This window comes from Calliopsis andreniformis, chromosome 9 (assembly GCF_051401765.1).
Source record: "Calliopsis andreniformis isolate RMS-2024a chromosome 9, iyCalAndr_principal, whole genome shotgun sequence".
NCBI lineage: Eukaryota > Metazoa > Arthropoda > Insecta > Hymenoptera > Andrenidae > Calliopsis > Calliopsis andreniformis.
The window spans coordinates 20,634,882-20,653,959 of NC_135070.1; the positions used below are offsets into that span (position 1 = coordinate 20,634,882).

The 19,078-nt window shown below is 46.0% G+C and overlaps 1 protein-coding gene and 1 long non-coding RNA gene across 4 annotated transcripts in view; both read right to left on the minus strand.

Moving 5' to 3' along the window:
- Positions 1-19,078, minus strand: part of Gckiii (Germinal centre kinase III) — a 49,625-nt gene that overhangs the window by 22,055 nt on the left and 8,492 nt on the right. The window contains exon 2 of one of the 3 annotated variants that reach the window (XM_076385114.1): positions 16,794-17,059. In XM_076385114.1, the coding sequence (XP_076241229.1) occupies positions 16,794-17,030 (237 nt within the window). In that variant the 5' untranslated portion in view covers positions 17,031-17,059. Of the gene's footprint in view, positions 1-4,245; positions 4,635-16,793; positions 17,060-19,078 lie in introns of those variants that run through there. The other 2 variants (XM_076385112.1, XM_076385113.1) reach the window with 2 other exon arrangements.
- The window catches only part of LOC143183555 (uncharacterized), a 37,978-nt gene continuing 29,443 nt past the window's right edge, over positions 10,544-19,078 (minus strand). Inside the window, exon 2 of the long non-coding RNA XR_013002613.1 lies at positions 10,544-10,637. This is a non-coding gene — a long non-coding RNA (uncharacterized LOC143183555). The remainder of the gene's footprint in view (positions 10,638-19,078) is intronic.

The window sequence follows — 19,078 nt, forward strand, 5'->3', positions numbered from 1 at the left end:
AGAGAGAGAGAGAGAGAGAGAGAGAGAGAGAGAGAGAGAGAGAGAGCGAGAGAGTGAGGAGCGAAAGAAGTTTCGCGCGCTCTGTTTAGAATTAATGGACCAAGGAAATTCAGGAAGGAACTGGTGAAATTGCAAGGAAATTCGACATCTGAAGAGCTCCACGCTCGAGGAAACGAGTATAACTCGAGGAGGTGGAAATTAGCTAAACCTGCTCGAAGGACGCGTTATCGAGCGAGTATCGTCACGAGGCCTTTTTAAAATGCGCGTGCCTGTCGCATGTCGCACGTTCCTAGGTCGTCCGTTACTCGGAATAATTGGGGCTCGACTGAGTGAGTGCACGTGCGTTCAGGTGATACGCGGCTTTCCTGCTCGGCTTGGTATTCGTTAGGCGACCATTAATTGTTAATCGTGACGCGTAGGCGGATACGAAAGCGTGGCTTTATTAGGGTACAACGCACCGTGGGATCGTCGACCATAGCCCCCTGCAAACGCTGCCTTTTTACGGCACGCGCTCGCGTCGAATCGGGAAAGGAGTCCTCTGCTTGTTCTAGCACGCCACGAAGGAAAGAGAAACGCGCATTTCCTCCGGCAACTTCGAGACGACAGTGACGACAGTGACGACAGTTCACACACCGAAAAGTGGATTGACTGTCGTCTTCTATCGATTTCCCCTTCTAAGTAGATTTACACGGTCGTAATCAGACTCGCTTTCTAACGTCACTCGACGAAACCTTACTTTTTAAGCGTACATACAGCAATCGTCTTCACTATCGATCAAACTGTGAAAGAAATCCTCCTAGCAACAGAGACCAGCGACAACACAAGTGTCGCAGGGTTCACCCTCTCAGGAATGAAACTTCTGGTTCGACTGAAAATCACTTCATTCCCTGAGAAACTTAAAGGAGACATTAAGAGGCGCGCAGTTCACGGTACAAAGGAAAATCGTTCGAGTTGGATGGTTCGCCGGCTCGCTTCTCTCGAGAAGAAAGAGGTGCTTTCGCGATTGGACGGAGTACGTCACGAGAAAGGGAGAAAAAGAAGAAACGAGAGTTCAGACGAGCCTCGCGCCCAGTCTTTTCGCCTGCGAAACCTACCCACTGCTTAATTCGCTTAATCGTTCTCCTACACCCGTTCGAACAGGTGCATTTGCACACACGCGTCACGCCGCCTCATGGACAGAGGCACCTTTCCAACACAGCGAAGGAAACTGAACGGAATCGACTAGTCTCGGGCGAAACTCGGGCATTCTTTCAAACGATGCCGTTCACGCTAGCATTACATGCGAGACGGCAGAGGGGAGAAACGTCGGTGGAAAAATTAGCGACTTTCATTACGGCGAGCATGCGGTTGCGATGCACGGCTGCGTTTTACAGTCCACCAGGACCATCCGTGACACTTTGGTGGCAGTACGCGCCGCGAATGCCGAACATTTTTCGTTTTCCACTGCATTGTCAGTACAGCGGAATGCACCTGCCGTGCGGAAGCTACCGCGTTACGAGCTACGATAACTTCTTGTGTAACTTTCGAACGGCAGCTGGCATAACGGTATCACCGACCGTGCAGTCTCGAGGAGAAGCACTTCCTCGCGGCCTGATTAGAATTTACATCTTCTGTATAGGAAAGCATCTTTTTCTGCACTTGCATGGATCAAGAATTGATTACACCGATACTTATCTAATCGAATAATGACAACTATTCTATGCCTCTAAAATTTTCTAAAATTTCCCCTGATCTTATCAGAACTGAACCATTACTGAAACGTGCTCCAGTAATTGCCTACATCCCCTGCGATTTCACTACAAAGAATGTTTGGCTGATTGACGCGAACGACAATTGCACTCATAACAGTGTCCCGTTAATTCCTAGAACAGCCAACGCTAATAACGAGTTTCTGTGCTGCGATCGAATCGCACAGTAATTGTTACCGCCACCAAATTGCCGGATACATTTGGCACGACGAGCTTTCCACGTTTATATCGCGTCTGTAGAAAACGGTCTAATGGCACCGCGAAAAAGCAGATGCAAACGTCGGCACACCGACGCACACGGATATAATGCCGCAAATACGTGTATCGAGCGATAAAAAGAATATCGGTCACTGACTTTCGCCCGAGTCTGCTCGCAACCGGCCAGCACGCGTATGTGGATCGTTTACACCGATCTTCCATGTGCACTCCGATTGCCATTTCAGTAAGCTACCCTTTTTCTACGAGAACTCATCACTTTTCATTCAGAGAACAATGCCGAGTTCCTCGTACGTGAGCATCAAGTACAACGTGCCTTCACGCTGTAACTGGGTAAAGTAGAGTCGTTTAGAGGGTGATACGCTGCCTGGAAATTCGAGGAAAAACGGAAGGCGATCTCTCGCGCCGCAAATGCGACTGAAAATTCTAGGAGAGACAGTAGCAGGTTGATAGGATGCAAAAAGCACTCGCGAAATGCCGAATTTATATAACGTGCCACGGCCTGGTCGATCCCTTTTCTCTTTCCGCGCGGTGCTAGTGAAAGTGAGCACGCCGCGACGAGCGGATAAACCAGCGGTGGATACGTGATAAAGCGATCACCTCGAACGAAACTCGTTTCTCCTGCTCTCGGCTGTTTTTCTCTCCGCTCGACTCGATAGACGCGCGCTGGGTGACATCTCACGAGAGCGTCGAAATTTTAAGCTTTCGAATGGTAATTACTCGACGATGAGCGATCGACTTCGTTTCTTTTACCACGAGAATTGCAAAACTGCCGGGCGTATATCGCGCGCGACATACAATAAAAGTTGGCTGCCAAGAAAATACCGTATTTCGGGGGAAGTTTTACGCCCTCGATGGCGCTTTAGACCGTCCACTTTATTGCTTTTCCACGGCTCGACACTGCTTGCCGACATTTTTCTTTGGAACTTTAAACGAGAGTCAATGGCTGCAGTGTATCTCTCCCTGTGCACTAACTCTGCAGCAGGAGGAGACTGTTTTTGAATTGCTAAACGAGAGGATCTCCTCGCGGTGATTGCAACTTAGTTTAAGCGAAAGAGACACACAGCCTCGAATATTTTCTCGGTTAATTGCCAACGCAGGCACGTTTTTCATTTACAGGGTGAAAGAGTTAAGTAACAATTACTTTCCCTCATTTTCCATGGACTGCCCGCTCCTCTTTTCTCTTCCGAATTCCTCGTTTCTATTTTCATGGAAAATTCACAGGCTCTGAAAGCCACGAATCTCTGTCAGACAGCCATCTTCCCACGACTTTTTACGACTTTCAACAGAAACGCGTGACTCCTTGATCGTTTCCTCTCCCGATACGCGAGCACGGCCACTACTTTCCACGGAAATATTTCCCCCGCGTACTCGCCCATTCGCATTAGGATCGCTCTCTTTTTACGATCTCGCCGACGCGAGAGGCATCGACGAGAAAACTCGATCCCCGCCGACCAAGAATAATTATTTCGAGCAGTCTCCTCCTCTCCTTCTTTCTCTTCTCGCGCTATCTCGTCTAGATGTGCCGAGCAAGCCGCACAGATCATTTTATGCTCTAAATATCCCCACAGCCGCTACACCAGAGAGAATTAACCTACCGTGCCTGAAAGCACACTACCTTACTTATCCCGCAAAGTACGTCCTGTCCGAGAGGTTTTCGTTTAACCAACTCTCGACCAGAAATAATCCCCAGAAGTTCGTTTCCCAGCAGAAAGCAGATGAAAGGGCTTAGTCCTCCTCGATGGAATATCGTGTCACGAGCAAAAGGCAAAAGGCAAAAGGCAAAAGACGCGAGGGGAATACGAGTACAATAAGATTCGCGACGATCCATTCGAAGGCACCGAGCGCTCCGCTGACATTTAAATGTCACACGGGAGCGTGCAACACGGTCGACGAAATTCCCCACTGTCACGCTTCAGCAGATTTTACCGTTGCAAGCGGCGAAATCAGAAGGAACGTCGTCGTAGATGCTCGAAATGTTTTCGAAGCGAATCCAGCCGATGCACAGACGCGAGAAGAAGCTACTAGATTCGATAAATCAATGACAATCGGTGCCGAGTGTCATCGTTTAGGACGCGAGATAATCGGGCAGCCGTTTCGTTCCTGATAACATATGTTTCGCGCGGATGGTTCCGATATCGAGCGCAGAGAGCGCGCGTTTATCAAGCGGACACTGCTTCTCGTTTTTCAATGTTCTCCTTCGCGGCATCGCGCAATCGACCGCTCGTTCTGCATTCCACAACCCCTGACAGTCGCGTTTTTCTATCCAGGGACGTCGTACCTCGAAGCGCCGACTCATCGATCACAGAACCACGGTCGATCAAGCTTTTCACCTTGGTCCTGACATTCGCAAACTTCTCGATTACTCTGTATTTTCGAAGCACGCGCACTCTAAGCTAAATCGACTCATACGATCATCTTGGAAAATCACTTTACAGGATCAACAGACACTGAGCGTATTTTTAGGCTTCGATCACTGCACTTCTGGACTCCCACGATTCACCCATCTCGCGCAACTGTACTCCTCGCGTTTCCACGGTCAGAAAACTCGACGTACTTGGAACACTCTCGAGAAACATAGGTGGAAGTTACAGTCGCTGGCGAGGAAAGAAAGGAACGCGGGTTTCGCAGCCAGAACGGCTGGCTGACTGGCTGGCTGGCTAGCTGACCGGTTGCTTGTCAGTTATTGTCCGCGGCTGCTTTCGAACTGACACGCGGTGCAGCAGCGCGAAGAAAGGCGCGGGAGAGCCCGCTACGAGTGGTTTGCCGTGGGACATCAAACACCATCGGAGTAGGGGAAGCCTGCGGAACGGTTGCTGGACGATAGGGACACCCGATAGATAGCGGAAAGTCGTTGATCCAGGTGTGTCTCTACAGTTGCTTATTTGTCTTTGAGCAAACAGCGCAAGCATAATCATAGGTTGCCAGACATTTTTGCGCAATTCTGGTTTCTGTGAATGTTCTGCTTGTCTTGTGTAACTAGGAGATATACAATAATAAAATTCTACATTTTCCAGATTCCCATTTTCTTCTATCCCATTCGGTCTGACCCAGAATATTGCATTGCTAATTTAGAACGAATGAGACTTAGGATACTTTCGAAGGCTAGCAATACTTTCTTTTTTTAATTTCACCGATTTCTTGTAGCGCAGAAGATTGTTGGTCGATTTGGGTACGACGCAGAGTCGCGCGCCAAACCAGTGAATATTTATAAGCGCGTTGACCTTGATCGAGACGATAATGGGACACGCGATACGCAGAGGCTGGGCCCCTCCTTCGAGTCCTTGAAAAGGTTGTGATCGGTGGTCGAGCATACGGATCGCCGACCACGACGATGACAATGATTACGAAATTACATACCGAACAGCGTATGAAAGCAGCATGCTTTACCGACCGTGAACGTAATCGATTGTCGATATGGATTCGATTCCGTGCGAACCCACGCGCTTATCAATTATCTTTCGATCCACAAAATCTGAAAGTGCTGCTCGAAAGTCACTTTCTCTTGACTATGAAAAAACTGGGAATAAACGTAATTAGCGTACGAGAATGTAATCTCTCTTTTTACGACTGCCAAAAAAATTGAAACGTAGAAAAATGCAGCGGGTTCTTATGCCACAAAACTTCTAACGACGAAGTTAACTCGGAAAAGTGACGCTTAATTATGGCTCAAAGCGAACCGCGGCGTGGCGAGGGTAACTGGATCACGAAACTCGAGTGATGCAATTTTACGGTACGATGCGCTCCGCTTTATTTTTCTTGTGCTAAATATTTTTCCTCGAATGGACGACACGTTTTTCTTCCCGCACGCGGGCGTTCAACGTTCGCGTTATAAAAAGAAGCGACAGGCGAATTCCTATGCAAATCGGTCAGGAAATCGCTTACAAGTATGCAAAATTGTCCGTAATCCGCTGTGTTATGTGGAACGCGAGCTTTGGAACGTTGTAAACGCCTAATTGGTTAAGGATGGAACGAAGGAAGATTTCGATCCGAGGGGGAACGGATTTTCGCGGTGATTATCCTCCCGTATGAATTTTCACTATCGCGATACTCCAGTAACACGCTTCCCTTCTCTCCTCGGACAACGCTTTACCATTTCTGCTTAAAATTCATGAGTCTAAGTGCAGGATAGTACTGTAATTTCACCACCATCAGCTACTTTCTTTCCGCGATCCGAGCGCACCAGACGTAATAATTACGCTGCGATGATCCGATAACAAGCAATGTTACGATTGTAATTAAAAGGAACAATCGAAATCGAGGGCGAAAGTGGCACAATGATTGGTCGATAAAAGCCACTAGGCGAGCGAATGCTTTTTAAATAGTTTAAGCAAAGGTACGTTTATGTGTTCTTGGCATATTATATTCTGAGGAATCCTACCAATTGCCATTCTATCAGATATTTCTTATCTATGAACAATTGAAATTCTTATCATCTGTTGCCAATAGAAAATTTGAATTTCAGTTGAAACGAGGACGCCTAGGAAAACCATGAATCGATGATCTCAGCAAACAATTTCCACCAAGAAACTGCAGATTAATTTCCTGGCAATCGCGAAAAACTGAATTCGGTTTCCGTTCAGAAATCAAAGGGAAATGAATATTAGAGCAGGAAGTCGCGTTATTTGATGCCCTATTATTGGAAGATCACGCTTGAGCAACGTTCAGGATCGAGTTGCTGCGTCGAACACGTTTTATTTCGACATTTTATCATGACGCTCCGTCAATCATTGTGATACTGCAGATCCTGGTCTCAATTATCGAACATCGATGGAGCTGTCGAATTTCATTGCGCGAAAGAAATTGAAATCCCATCGATTCAGTCCATAAACGAAGACCTTTGGTTCAGAATCGCTTGGTAAGAGAGGACTCTTATTGCCACAGTGCGTAACAGTTCACTGCATCGCCATATTTTGTAATGTTCTCTGTCGAAGAAATTAGAGAGGGATCGAGCTCAAGTGCTTCGCTTGTGAGGCTTCCATAAGCCGGTTGCTAGATTCTACGAGCACAGTTTCCATGAGACATAGCGATCTTAGATCATCGTTCAACCCTGTAAGTAAGCATCGAAGGTTCAGCGAGAGTGAAAACGCGTTTTAGAAACTTCTCACAGCCCGAAGCTGTAAAGAATGTTGCAATTGATACCTCGTAATCGAACCCATCGAAGTCAGCTATCGGCTAGAGTCGACTCGAACAGCGCCGCGAAATCGATAACGTGACTGGAAGGAAAGAGAGAATATAACAAACAAGCTTGTCGTGAATTGGATTGTACGCAAACGTCGACTCTTATTTTACGTGTACGTAGGTACTCACGCGAACTTACTCGCTGATATGTAAAGAAATCACGAACCGAAGACAGAAACCCACGACATTTCAAGGCGAGTCCTATATAGTCTTTACAAACCCATAAACTTAATTGTGGATGATCGAATTAGAGAAACTGAGGTATCATTTTAGGAAAAATAAAAGCTCAGAATATACCTAGTAAGTTTATAGCAATCTTTGCAGCAGTTCACTTTTCGCAATTAAAATTGCACACGAACAAAAAGTCATCGTGATTCTAATACTTTTTTACTCATCAATCTATTTCCAAGCGAAAGAAATCTGGCTGGAGCAACGAAAGTGCCGATCAGTTTTTAAACGCTCGATCAATTTCACGTTTCAGAGAAGCTATCAGAGGCTGAATTTATTTGCCGTCGATCGAAGTCCGTAAATAATGCGACGAAAGGATAAATTCTAGAATTGTCTATAAGTGGCGTCACTATCGACGTGCAGGGCTTCGACAAGCAAATGCACGAGCAGTTACCATCTCGTTGGTGGATCGAGAGCTATATTTCTCGGAGAATTTATCGAAATAGGGTGGGTTAGGATGTCAGAGTGGAAGAGGTGAATCTCGATCGCGTGCGTCGATTGACTACTAAATTTTAATGACATTATTTGTGCAGAATCAATTGCAATACTGGCACATGTGTATACCTGGCAGTAAATAGAATACATTTTATTCGATCTTTACGGCCGCTCTCAATGAAGCATCGCGAATTTACAAAGCAACTTTCTATGACAACAGTATTCTTTCACGGTTATACGGTTCATTAGTCACGGGGTTGTAAAATAACTCGTGGAGGGAACGAAGCCTTCTTGTCTTGCGCTTATAGACAACCTGGGTGGATAGAGTGAACGACACTTTAACTGTATATAGTAAGAAGGTACTTGATAAGTGCTTCACAGTGTCGATACAACTCTCGCGTATGGATTTTAGTAAGCTGATACTGAAACTCTGGAATAAACACAAGAGGTGGATAAATGGAGGGAAAATTGACTAGCGTGAAAATGATTGGAAGGGGAAAATGCTATTAACGATACCTAGGAAAACATTGTTTACTCGGTATCCACGAAATGTGTAGCCGAATTATATGGGAATGTCACGAGAAAGAAGACAATGCACCAGTAACGATCATGTATACGTGTCTGCCCCTTTTGCAATACACGAGAACTAAAATATCGTTGCACAACCATGGCTGTACAATGGCGCGAAGTATAGCCGAGTGAAAGGCGGCGGGATATCGCGAGGCGAGGGGCTACACTAACACGAGTAATCGAGTATATGCGTCGCGGAGTTTACAGTTACACGTCTATATCTTTCGACTGATTTGATTCGGTTTTACCTCTGTGGTCTACGATAGTGTTAGCTAATAGAACTTAAATGCACGTCAGAAAACACCACCAAACACATAACAGAGACACCATACTACTATAAAGGAGACAACTTATAGTATCTGGCCTGTCAAATACTTTACTACTTGAATGTTCCACTTTTTCTGATTGACCAAGCTTAGTCTCAATACAATTTTACTGCTTCCTTTTAAGTTCTTCTAACTATCGTATAGTAACAATAAACCCCGATCTCTTTAGTGTATTGCCAAATGCACGTGTTGCCTACGTCCCTGCCGAAACGCGTAGCTTTATCAAAGAAATGAAGCTAGAATCTGGCAACGGTGGCGCTATTGATGTCCTCGAATACAGAAACGAAAAAGATTTCTTTCGCGAATGAAGGAGCGTATCGTGGAGAGAGGGAGCAGCGCGCCAGGACAAGGATGACATAATCGTTGCGCGATCAATATACATATGCCCGGGTCTTATCGAGTGTCAGAAATACGTTCATGGGATCGGCCACGTAACAGATTTGCCCCAATTGCGCCTCGACCGATCACAAGGACTCCTGCTTCTCTCGCTGATGAAATTTTTTACGCCTATTGGTCATTGCGTACAGGCAGCGAGATACCAGCGCTAATAATCTTTTCATGTCAATCAATTATTTTGACGTTTTGTATTATACGAAATGTCATAGAATGTGATTCTAAGCATGATATAGATAGATACTATATTTAAGTAACGTTTTAATCGTGCACTGTGTTTGGAGTAATCAATTTGTAAAATTAAGATAATGGAATTACCAATTGGCCGACGTCCTATATTTTGTTTCACCTCGTTTGATAATCCGAAACACGACACTCTAATAGATAGTCTAATTTTCTACCAGTCGAGTCGACATGGACGATTGGGTTCAGTGGGCGATCGTAACCTGGATCGCTAGGACATTCTCCAGCCACAACGAACCAAGCTCTTATGTTGAAAGGTGAACCGCTTGATTTCGATTACCGCTTCGACATTTGACGAGGTCGAGATAGTGCGTATCGTGAAGCCTGACGCCGACTGCGGCTATTTGGCTTGAAATCGAGCAACGATGTCGCACGCAGACGGGAGATTAATGAAATTTCGCCAGAAGTTCCGAACTTCCTAGTCAGAAAGTTCCACGTGGATCCCTGCGGGCAAGTTTCTCTGCGTCGCTGCAGGAGATCTTCCAAGACACCGGAAGTTTCTTTGATACATTCATCTTAGGTGAAAAACTGCTTGTAAAACAAGTCTACGCGCTTTTACGATATACGAGGAGTTCTGCAGAGACAAGAAAAACTTGCGATCGCCTCTCGAAGCACAGCTTTCCTGCATCACCTAACTTCTCGTTTGTTCGAATGCAGTGGACACTTTTTCGATCGTATTGTCCAACCACGAAAAGCATCGTTCCAGGTCTGCAGTCAGCGTGACGCTCGATTTGCAGGATGCTAACGCGACATTACAATCGTGTTCAACTAGCGAAACAATAATATAAATTTAGCCCACACGGTGTAAACAACGGTAGCCGTTCCTACGGATATTTACCGGACTAACACTGCTGGTAAACACTATACAACGGCAATCAAACTTCCGCGCCTAGTGCTTTACTATAATTTACATGGCAAACGTTGCCCGCCAACTATCAGCGCGGATATACTGTTTACTTTGAAAACGGTGAACGGGGACGTTCAACACGCTGCAATCACGAAAATCTGCTGCATTTGCAGCTCGTTACTTCCACAATTTGACCGCAACGCTTTCCATAATCTTGCGTCCAATGAACCGATTCTGCATCAAATCGAAGAGTAATTATCTTTCAATCGAACAACCGCTCGCCGCGCCGCCCCTCTAATTTGTAGGAGAACCGTGACGAGGCTATTCTTTCTCATTCTACTTACGATTTAGCATGGTTCGAGCCAGGAGATTAAGGCCCGTGTCTAGCCAGACAAACCTTCCCACTCGATTTCTCCTGTTGTTCGTCTGACGCAATTGTTATATTACACCCTGTAGACGAGAAGGGTCGTAACTGTTAGTAAATACTTGATGACAGTTTTTCCGAGCACGGCATGCCAATGGTAACGGCAGTTGTTACCGCATAGTGTGAGTTTCTAGGAAGCTTGCCAATTTCAGCAGAACGAAGCCTCTCGTATCCTCGTAGAAGAATGGATAGCTGCTGGCAGGAAGAAAGGACGCGGAGGTAGGATAACGGCTCAGCGAATATTTGATTTTCCCTGAATAGTTAGGAGGATGCGAAAGACAAGAGGAAAGACTAAAGAGTGTATTAAAAGAGTGAAGTAGGTCGAAAGTGGTTCTTCTACATGCATCGATTACGAAAAAGATCTTTATCGAAGAGACGAAGATTGCACGTGACGGAGTTCGAGGAGATGAAAGGAACCAAACTGCCTTCTGCCGATGGGGGAACGAATGTATCTTGCAAAGGGCGATCAGACAGAACGCGCAATTACGAACCTGTCGATATCCTTTTCGGCCTGCCGAAAGTATCGTATTTATGGTTTCGAGCCGATTATCCTTAAACAGGGAGCTTCCCCTGGACGGTCGATCATAAAAGCAGCGATCTTGGCTGCGCTTTCCGCGGCAAAAGTTTGGGTTTTACGATCGAGGTGGGTCGTAGCTGGCATCAGGAAGCTCGTAACCGGAAGATACCGCGCGGGCAAGGTCGTTACATCGTTACCATTAGACGATCTGGCCCCCTGTGCTCGTATTGGGAGGGCTTCCTGTTAGTGGTCGCAGGGGAAATGCACGTGGGATGCATTAATGGCGGCCGCCGTAAGTGTTTAACGGTGTAACTGGCGGTGCGAAGCCAGCTAATTATTGGACGCTTCGACCCACGTCGCTTGTCCGCTCCTCCTAGCTACGAGAAAAGTTGCAGTTGCTTTAAAAAAAAATCCAAACTACTTCCTATGAATCATGGGCTTCCGTTGTCGTCAAAGTTCATGCGACTTTCACAGTAGAGATTAGGAAGGAAAGAATTCACGAGGCAACCATAGATACGTGCTTCTACACCTGATAAACTCCGAATGTGCGATAAGACACCTGACCCGCGCTACCTGAAGAGTGATCATCTTTCTCAGCAAGGGTCCAACTCCCTGTGAACACCTCGAATCAACAGTAAGCAGTTTTCGTGTCGAACATCGAAAGTTACTTTCAAGTTTCCCGTTACCTCGGAAGCGAAGACTTGCAATAAACAAAATCGCGTGAGTCTGGGTAAGGGAATCGAATGCAAAAGAGAATGAACAGGTCAGAGGCGCAGCACGGGTCTATCCTATGTTGCGGTCGTCATTTTCCTCCTGTCGAAGCAAAAGGAGAAAACAACGTGGTCATTTCACGAATGGATGCCTCGATGTCGGCTAAACAGCGCTGAAATCTGGTCGGTTGGCGTGTTCGCGAGGAACATCGGAATTTCCACGGCACGTCCACCGGTTTACGGAGCAACGATCGTTCGGTTCCACCGACCTTTCTCATGCGGCCGATTACACAACGCCTGACACTGGCACTTATCCCGTTACATCGTACCCTCTTTCCTTTCTCATTTCGTCGCTGGCTTCTTGGCTCGTTCACTCGCTCCTACTCAAGCGCCACCATCTACGGTGTAATTAAATTCTCTCTGCCATCGTTCGTGAACTCAGCCGACCTCTTGCTACGCCCAAGTTAATCGGAACACCGAGTGTATTCTAACTCTGACCTGGTCCTGACTGACCTATTCACTGGACATTCTCAGAACTGGAGATTAGGATTTTTTTGAAAATCTGGTAGTCCAAGTTTCGTGGTTAGAAAAAGAATCCGGAAATTCAGGTTTTATTCCGTGGATTACTTTACCTTCATAGAAAGCATTCTCAACGTGAACGCTGCTTAACGTCTATCGATCGAGTCTCGGTTGGCCTTTAACAAAAACCTTCCATTTAGCTGGCTCTGTCGGCAGGCCAGACTCTAGCTGAGCAAAAATTGCTGGTCCTTTGTCTCAAGAGCAACCGGACCGTCCGCGGAATCTACTATGAAGGAAAATTGTGTGCACGCTACTCGATTAAACGCGGGAAAGAGAAATGAAGCAACGAAACGTAAAAAATTCTTGAATATTAAACAGTCTACGAGCTTCCAGAAGCTTTTCGATAATAGTGTCCTTTCTCTCGTGCATGCGAAATCGATTACATTCTGTTTGCGAAATCCTTCATTTCCTAGCAGGTAATAGCCAACCGATGTATCTCAATGGGAAATGGGGATCGAAGAATATGGTAAACAGAAGAGACGCGTCAAAATACACCTTTGAAATCTCTGATCAAATATTCCTTCGATACGTAGAAAATCGCTTCGAAATATCCGGAAATGGCGATCGACCTGAATACCTATGTCCATGTCGACTTTTTGCCGCGATATTTCGATTTTCCATTCGCGAAATCGAAACGACAGTTCAATTTGTCGAGCATTAGCGACAATTGCGCGGAATTAAACGACCGGTCGGTGTAATCGTATTGATTACCACTGACTGGGTCCTGTCCATTGATTACCCAAGCATAACGGTGCCAACGTAGTCACCACAGCTAGCCAGTATTGCTTCGAATACGAGGAAACCCGTGTCACTTCCTACAGAGCAGCTTAAAGGGTGGATCTTCGGCTAACCTGGACATCTCGAGTGGACAGTGTTAATTAAACGCATCAGCGTTCCGCCAATAGGGTTCTTCATCCTCATGGTCGATGGGGTTTCTAAGCTACGAATGTTACACTCATTTATTTCAATTAGGTGATCCGGGTTCTAGGCTGAATACATTAGGAAATATGTACAGGAAGTGCAAGAAGACCATAGAACCTATTTTTTCCGCTAGCCGTGTCGTACAAAGAGACAGGGCATATGTGCGCCAAAAATAGAATGAAATAGGATACATACAACAGAGGCCAGAGAAACGAGCAGACTTTCAATTTTAAGGGAAGAATAGAAATTTATTGGACACTCTAGCTAGCTATTTCTGCGAGTATCGGGGTTATCGAAGTCCCTTTCTCCGTGTTCAATGTTCGACTAACCTTTTTTACAATACATTACAGTACACATTTTCCCTTTTCCTTTCGATTGAAATTAGAAAAAAAAATTTCACCTTGTATTTCGATTTTCATCGAGCATACTATTGGGGGTTAAAAGCATTCGTCTGCTGAATCGAATAAGTTAATAAGTAAGAACGGGTGTTCAAGCTGCGGGCAATACTGGAAACGCTTGAAAATACTGGAAGTGTGTTAGGGTGAAAACGATGTCGACTAATTTCTTAGGGTCTGTAGGGTGAAGAGCATTGAAAGGGTCGAGCTTGCTCGATGCCGAGAGGGGGTGTCTCTTAACAAAAAGGAGCGTTAATGCACTTCTCCTCGATCTATTTAACCGCCTTTGTTCCTCGCCACGTAGCGACACTTTCACCCTTCGTCGGTCACGTTTAATGTTCACCCTTCTCGCTTTTCCGCGTCTTCGACGCTCTTTCGGTGAGAAACGCAACAATCGATCAACGCGAATAAGAGCGAAAATAAACCCATTACGTGTCCGAGGTTTAATGGGTTTCTAGGCTCACGGCTATGATACGACTTCAGAATTTTTCGCATACTGGGGAAACCTCGACTTGTGCCGAATGTAAATCATGCAAGAGTGATTTACCGCGGGGATTTGGATCACGATTGAAGGATTTGAGGCTGGAAATGATATAGGCACGCGTCCAGCCAAATGATAGATGGCTTAATCTACTAAACGATTTATAGCATTTCGCGGAAGCCCTCTAACGCAATTCGTTTTAACGAGAGTTCGAGACTTAATCCAGCTGTTTCGTTAACAGGCACGTTTACCTCGTTAATGTGCAACGTTAATTGAGATACCTTTTACCTTGATTATCTTCCCGCAAAAAAATTTAATTTAGAATTTTTTCACGGGGACCAGGTGCGAATAATGAGTTTAAAATCATAAAATCCTTCCAGCTAATGAAAAGGCCAGGCTAAATAGTAAATTGCAGAGACCAATCGAGCTCGGTTGAAACAGTATTTAAACAACATCGAAAAAAAAAGGCTTTGGAATGCAAAGCTGGTGACGGAAGACATGGGGACTTCAGCGACGGACAGTTTAATCTAGTTGTTAATTTATTGCGTTTCAGGGAGAGTCCTTTAACACGTTCGTTATCAGGACCGAATAACACAAAGGACTTAATCTCGCTGGCTTCATTTGCATGTAAACCTCTTGAAGCGGCGACTGGGGCCGAGACGGAGTGGCCCGATAGATGCAATTAACTTATTCCTAGTCCTCCACCCCATTCACTGTCGAAAAATAAACCCAGCGCCCGCCAGCAAACAGGATGCAAATCGCGGCATAGGAAAATTACTTGAAAGGGACGACGCGACGTGACGAGGAAAAGTGCAAGCACGTCAATGAAAAACAATCGAGCAAGTTTGGAAACAAAAGGAAGGGTTCGCCGTCAGGTGAATATCGATAGGCTGTCTACCGCCGCCAATCCGCGAGAGAAATTGAAGCGAAATTGGATCGTGAGCAGGTAGGTACTATCCTCGGATATCGTGTCTATGTTTGTTCTACGCTCGATGGAAATGTCAGCTATTCGAGAAAGGACGAGTTCTTTAAACGTTTTCTAGAATTAATATTTGCTGACTGGTAAAAAAGGATCCACGTATCCACGTAAAAGTTAATCAAATTGTAACATCAAATAATCTCAGGCGAAACAACTGTTACGTTGTTTGCGAATTAACAAAGGCAACATCGACATTCCTACGGGTACAATGTCCTCGGTCATATTTATCCATCGTTACTAGACCAATGTTGACCCATTTCAACTTCAAACACAGGCAATTCGCGATTCCCATTCATCCATCCAGCCGAGAATGTAACTAACCCGAATACATGAGGAAGGAGATTGAAATTGGAACGATGCGGCAGGTTCTAACGAACTGGTCGAAACGAAATCAACTTGCAGCCTATGAAAAATGCTTCGCAACGAAAAGGAGAATCTTGGATCGAGCAATCGAGGCGTGAAATAAAGGTGAATTATAAGGGAATTAAAGAAGCCAGGTAAATGGTAATGGAAAAAGGCGGGGGGCGAGTGCATCGAGGCGAAGGGAAAAAGGAAGGGGGAGAATAAATTCGGGAGCGACGCATCATCCGCATGGCAAGACGCCTGCGTTCGCGTCAGCGGAATTGTCGCGTTTTCCTAGAATTTCTGCACCAGCGAAGATAACTCCCCTTTGCGGCGCAAACGCGATTTTCCATTGGCAAAAAAATTTGTCTTCCCTGGCGTTGCGTTCACCGGGAAAGGAGCAGCCGACGCTCTGGCCAACGACCGATAAAATCACGTTGAACCGTGCCAAAGAGACGCCACCCTTTTTCGCGAAGTTACGGTTCGCGGCGTCACGTTCCCCCGTCGCGCAGAAAGGATCGCGACGAGTAGAATTAGTGGGACGAAAGATCAGGCGAAGTGGTTTGGAAAACGCACCGTTTCCACTGGAAAACTGTCGGGGAAAAATTGTAAATATTACCGCCACTCTTATCACTGAAAGAACTTGTAATCGATCGCATAAGCCATACCGTGGCAGGCTGCGAGTGAAAAATTCGTTTCGCGCCATCAAAGCTGTGTAACGGTTTTTAACGCGATATCAAGTATTACCGGTTTCACTGCGTTTACCTAGTCGTGCTGGCATAGCGCGCTTAATTGCAACTGTTCGCCAAGATTACTGTCACTTCGATTAATCGAACGGGTTTCGTTTCGGCTCCGTCGGAGAGCAACAGGTGCATGCACGCGGGATTTATACATTAAACTGCTTCGAACGAAAACTCGTTTGCTAGTTTAACCCTTAATGATCATGCAAAATGCCGCAGCCGACTTCTCGTTTCTATCAGAATTACGAAAACAAATCGAGTGAACGAAAATATACACCAGGGGGAAACGTTTCTTCCTGGAAATTACACAAGTAACCAATGCACGTTTCGATACACCGTTTTCTCCGAATAGAAGGGACTCCCTAGGGTCAGGTCGAAAAAAGAATCGACGCTGGAGAGTTTCCTTTAACGGTCTCGATGGGGCCAGCCTTCTCTGCGTATTTTCCTGGCTGGCGCCACGGATGTTTCCGCGTCTCAGCGAGGAGTCAGCTCGTTTCAAACAAAATTTCAACACTTACCGCTCTCATGTTGAACGCTTGATTCACGTTGTTCACATTATTGTTGAGGTGGTTGTTGTTGTTCAGATTGTTGCTTGTGCGGGTGGAATTGTTGTTGTTCGAATGGTGATTCGAGTTGTTCCCGTTGTTGTGCTTGCTGTGCTTGTGCAGAACCATGGCGACGAACATTTTGGCTTTCTTCCCCGACCGATCGATCGTCAAGCGATTTATTGCTCTTTCAGCGATCCGCAATCTCATTCGTCGTCACGGTGCATACTACGGATAAGCTAAAAGCCCGAAACGATGTTCGTGAGCGTGAAAGATTCGTCCTGAGCGACGCAAGTAATGCGAAGCGGGAGGAACAAGTGGATGGACAATTAGTTCTCCTCAAACTAGCAATCAACTTTATATTGCCGCCTCTCTGCTGCCTTCTCCCACTGCTGTTTGCGGAAGCAATATCGCAATTTCGCAAACCCCTTATCCCGTCTTTGTCAGCGGCACTGCGGTAACAATTCCACCGCCATCAATTTTAATCACTCTCGTTACAACAGCTACTCAATAGAAAATTAAATCTGCGGAAAAACGATATTTCGTCAGAGCTGTCCGTTCGCGACGATAAATCGCGGGTCACGCACGCCCAGCTCGTTAATCTACCGCACGACAAATCCAAGCCTCGTCCAATTAACGCCTAAGTTATAGGCAGCACGAACAGAAGCGATTATCTCGTGAGATTCAACGCGGATCGGACGCCACCTACTATCATATTATCGAGTGCATAATCGCGGCAGTCGAATAGATTGCGATCCCGTTGCGCCGAGAGCACGCGCGTTTCGCGCCCCCTGCAACCTGCAATTCGGCCGTGGCGTTCCTCTTTTTACCGTTTCCGCGTGAAGCGAATGCAGCGTTGCTCGCCTCGCGTCGCGTCGTTTGCACATGCGAGCCTCGAGCACGTGAAGAACGCGACGGCCGACGGCTGGTATTGATTCGTTATAAATAGTCAGGTGCAGCGAACTCAGCCGTTTCTTTGCTACCTCTTTCTCTCCCGTGGATCGCTCCTCTCGAACCAACACTCTTCCTTGACTCCAAGAGAACTCGCATAAGCAATATTTCGCGAACGGGCACTCTCTTCCGTGTTAAAAATCGCGACAGCAAATTATCGCCATGCATCCGGCTCGATTACCATCTTTGCAAACACCTGACGCGTCAGGAGTCATTTATTACCTGATGTCCCGAGTTTACCGACAGTTTACGGTGCTGCGATCGTTTTACTGTCGTTCTTGAGCACGGAGGTTCTCGGAGGCAACCTAAATCGTGACAGCCAGAGAAGCGTTGGAACGTCTTTGAAAAACCAGGAATGGTTCCTCAATGTCTTAGCCTCAAGGGGCAGCGTGAGAGGATGCGATGGATCCTGCTCACGTTCGTGCACGCAGAATTACGTAACAGGCACGTGACAATCATCTTAGCAGGTAACGCAACGTTGAACTGCGATAATTGGAGTTGGAGAGGAACGTGACCGAAGCTGGGATCGGACGCGACCCAATTCGATCGCAAGGCAATGTTCTGGTCGCAATTATTACCCCGAGGCTAACCGCGTTAGATCGCCAGCAGACGAGACTATAACCTGCTGCAGCCCCGCCTTGCCACGTCCATCCATTTGCGATCATATCACCGAGTTGCACTAACTATTTCAATTAACAGTAAATGCCAGAGTCTGGAAGTCCGAGAGTCAGTATTATTTCTCCAAGGAAAAGGCGAAAACACGATCGCGCGAATCGGGGGTAGGTAAAGTTCCTCGACAAGATGCCTCTCGGGAATTGGAAATTCAACGCAAAAGATTTGCGCGAAAGTCTGTACGAATTTAACTTTCTGGCCAGAAGAGGGAACCCTCGACTTTGAAACTCTTTTCAAACCGATAAATTACAGTAGAAAACAAATACTTTAATCCGAAGCTCGGAGTGCCTCAGCTCTCGATAACTGAAAAGTTTTCAGGCCCTCCCGTCGAGGGACGCTTAAGCTGCGTCCAAGCTGCGACACAGAAATTCTGCCCAGTAACTTCATTAACTGGTGTTGAATCCAGCTGAAAATAGGTATCGTGTAAGTGATTACTTTCCCTAGTGTCAACAAATCTCAAGTAATTACTTTACTTCTGTAAATTTCTATCCAAACAATTTTGTGTTAAGTTGACTGAATTTGCTCCGTTCTTAAGAAAATACTACTAAAAATTGCTTCTTAAAAAATAAACCCACATCATTTTACGAGGCACTTGCGAAGCAAGGAACAGGTTCGTCCTGATCGTTCGATTACAG